The following is a 1,408-nucleotide window of genomic DNA, read 5'->3' as shown; positions in this document are numbered from 1 at the left end:
ATGTTCTGAGTGCCCCTGAAAGGCTCTTCTGCAATTATCTCCAATACTTGTTCCTCTGTGTCTGGAACGCGAGCATCGAACTAAAAAATCAATAAAACTCGCGAATTCGAACTAACAGAAGCTATTGGACAGGGGTTCAAAGAACAACAGCAATTTACTATTGAGCGTTTATGTGATATTCCTAAAGGACTTTGTGAGTCCTCAATGTGATTGAGCTTAAAAATAGGGCCGATGAACAAATCAACTGGATTTACCAGTGCAAATGAATCGTTCACTACTTCCACTTGGAGTTGTTTCCCCTGAGGCCGATTTCGGCATTTTCATTCATGCTGACCAGATCTTCATCTATTAGGAGTTCAAAATCGCCCAGAACTTCTGGGGAGGGTACCTTGTTCCATCTAACGCTGAAATGGGAGAACTCGTCTTTGCAAATACAGTAATAGCTGTATTAGTATTTGGACACGTTCCATCGTCCGCGCTTTAAAGGGTTGCAGGAAAGCTTCGGCCTTTTGGTGTACATACTTACTCAGGCATTCCAGAGGGTGGGACGACAATGTTGAAAATATTATCCAATAGTTTATGCTTCAGAATCCGGTCGTTTGCAGTGGTCGAGGTGAGCGATGGTGACGCATTCACCTAAAAAAGGGAAAATGTTCCTTTCGTTCGCACGGAGCAAATTTCTACCTCAATTAGCCAAGGTTTCAACTTGTTATCGATGATGATGTCGTAGCCGTAGCACTCAAAGCAATGGCGATCTGTCGAAATGACGGGGGCGATCGCCTTTAGACTATGTATAATCAGCCAACTGATCTGATCGAAGAGGTTTTCTGTCACCTGCTTGCCTCTGGTGCTCTCCAAATAGAGCCGTAAATTTTGCACGCTCAATTTCCCTCCGTGTAGCGAATTGTATTCGCCCTGGAATTTTACACCGAATATTTCTCCAAAGGACTGGATTTCTTGTTATTTTAAAAGGATTAGCGCAAATTAAGGCCCCTTAGATCCATCTCCACATCCTTCTACCCACATAGCAAAATGATATTCAGAATATACCTGGAACATTCATGTGATGTACATGCATATTCTTGAGACATACATGAGTTCTATTATGAACATTCCATGGATGTCTCAGGAATCTGTCAGAGTTAATACACTGAATGTTCATGGTATGTTCAGTGAATGTACCTGGTATGTTCAGTGAATATACATGTGTATTTTCTGGGAATGTACCTGGTATGTGCAGTGAATATACATGTGTATGTTCAGTGAATGTATATGGTATGTTCAGGGAATATACATACATATATGTAACGAACGAAAAACGATCCTTTATTTCATCTTATTAGTTTATTCACATATTTAAGTATTTACTGATGTAATTTTTCAACAACAAGAGTTACTTACAACTAAT

General features: G+C 40.2%; 1 protein-coding gene across 1 annotated transcript in view; it reads right to left on the bottom strand.

Annotated features, from left to right (window-relative positions):
- Positions 1 to 153: 153 nt before the first annotated feature.
- Positions 154 to 1,408, bottom strand: part of LOC109543099 (polyglutamylase complex subunit TTLL1) — a 4,104-nt gene continuing 2,849 nt past the window's right edge. Inside the window, exons 4-6 of the mRNA XM_019912636.2 lie at positions 685 to 915; positions 527 to 636; positions 154 to 404 (exon numbers count right to left, since the gene is read on the bottom strand). Of these exons, the coding sequence (XP_019768195.2) occupies positions 275 to 404; positions 527 to 636; positions 685 to 915 (471 nt within the window). The 3' untranslated portion in view covers positions 154 to 274. The remainder of the gene's footprint in view (positions 405 to 526; positions 637 to 684; positions 916 to 1,408) is intronic.

Source organism: Dendroctonus ponderosae, unplaced genomic scaffold (assembly GCF_020466585.1).
Source record: "Dendroctonus ponderosae isolate FM_Combo_2020 unplaced genomic scaffold, Dpon_F_20191213v2 Dpon_F_20191213_1, whole genome shotgun sequence".
Classification (NCBI taxonomy): Eukaryota; Metazoa; Arthropoda; class Insecta; order Coleoptera; family Curculionidae; genus Dendroctonus; species Dendroctonus ponderosae.
Note: the sequence above shows the minus strand (reverse complement) of the source record. Positions and strands in the feature narration are given on the sequence as shown.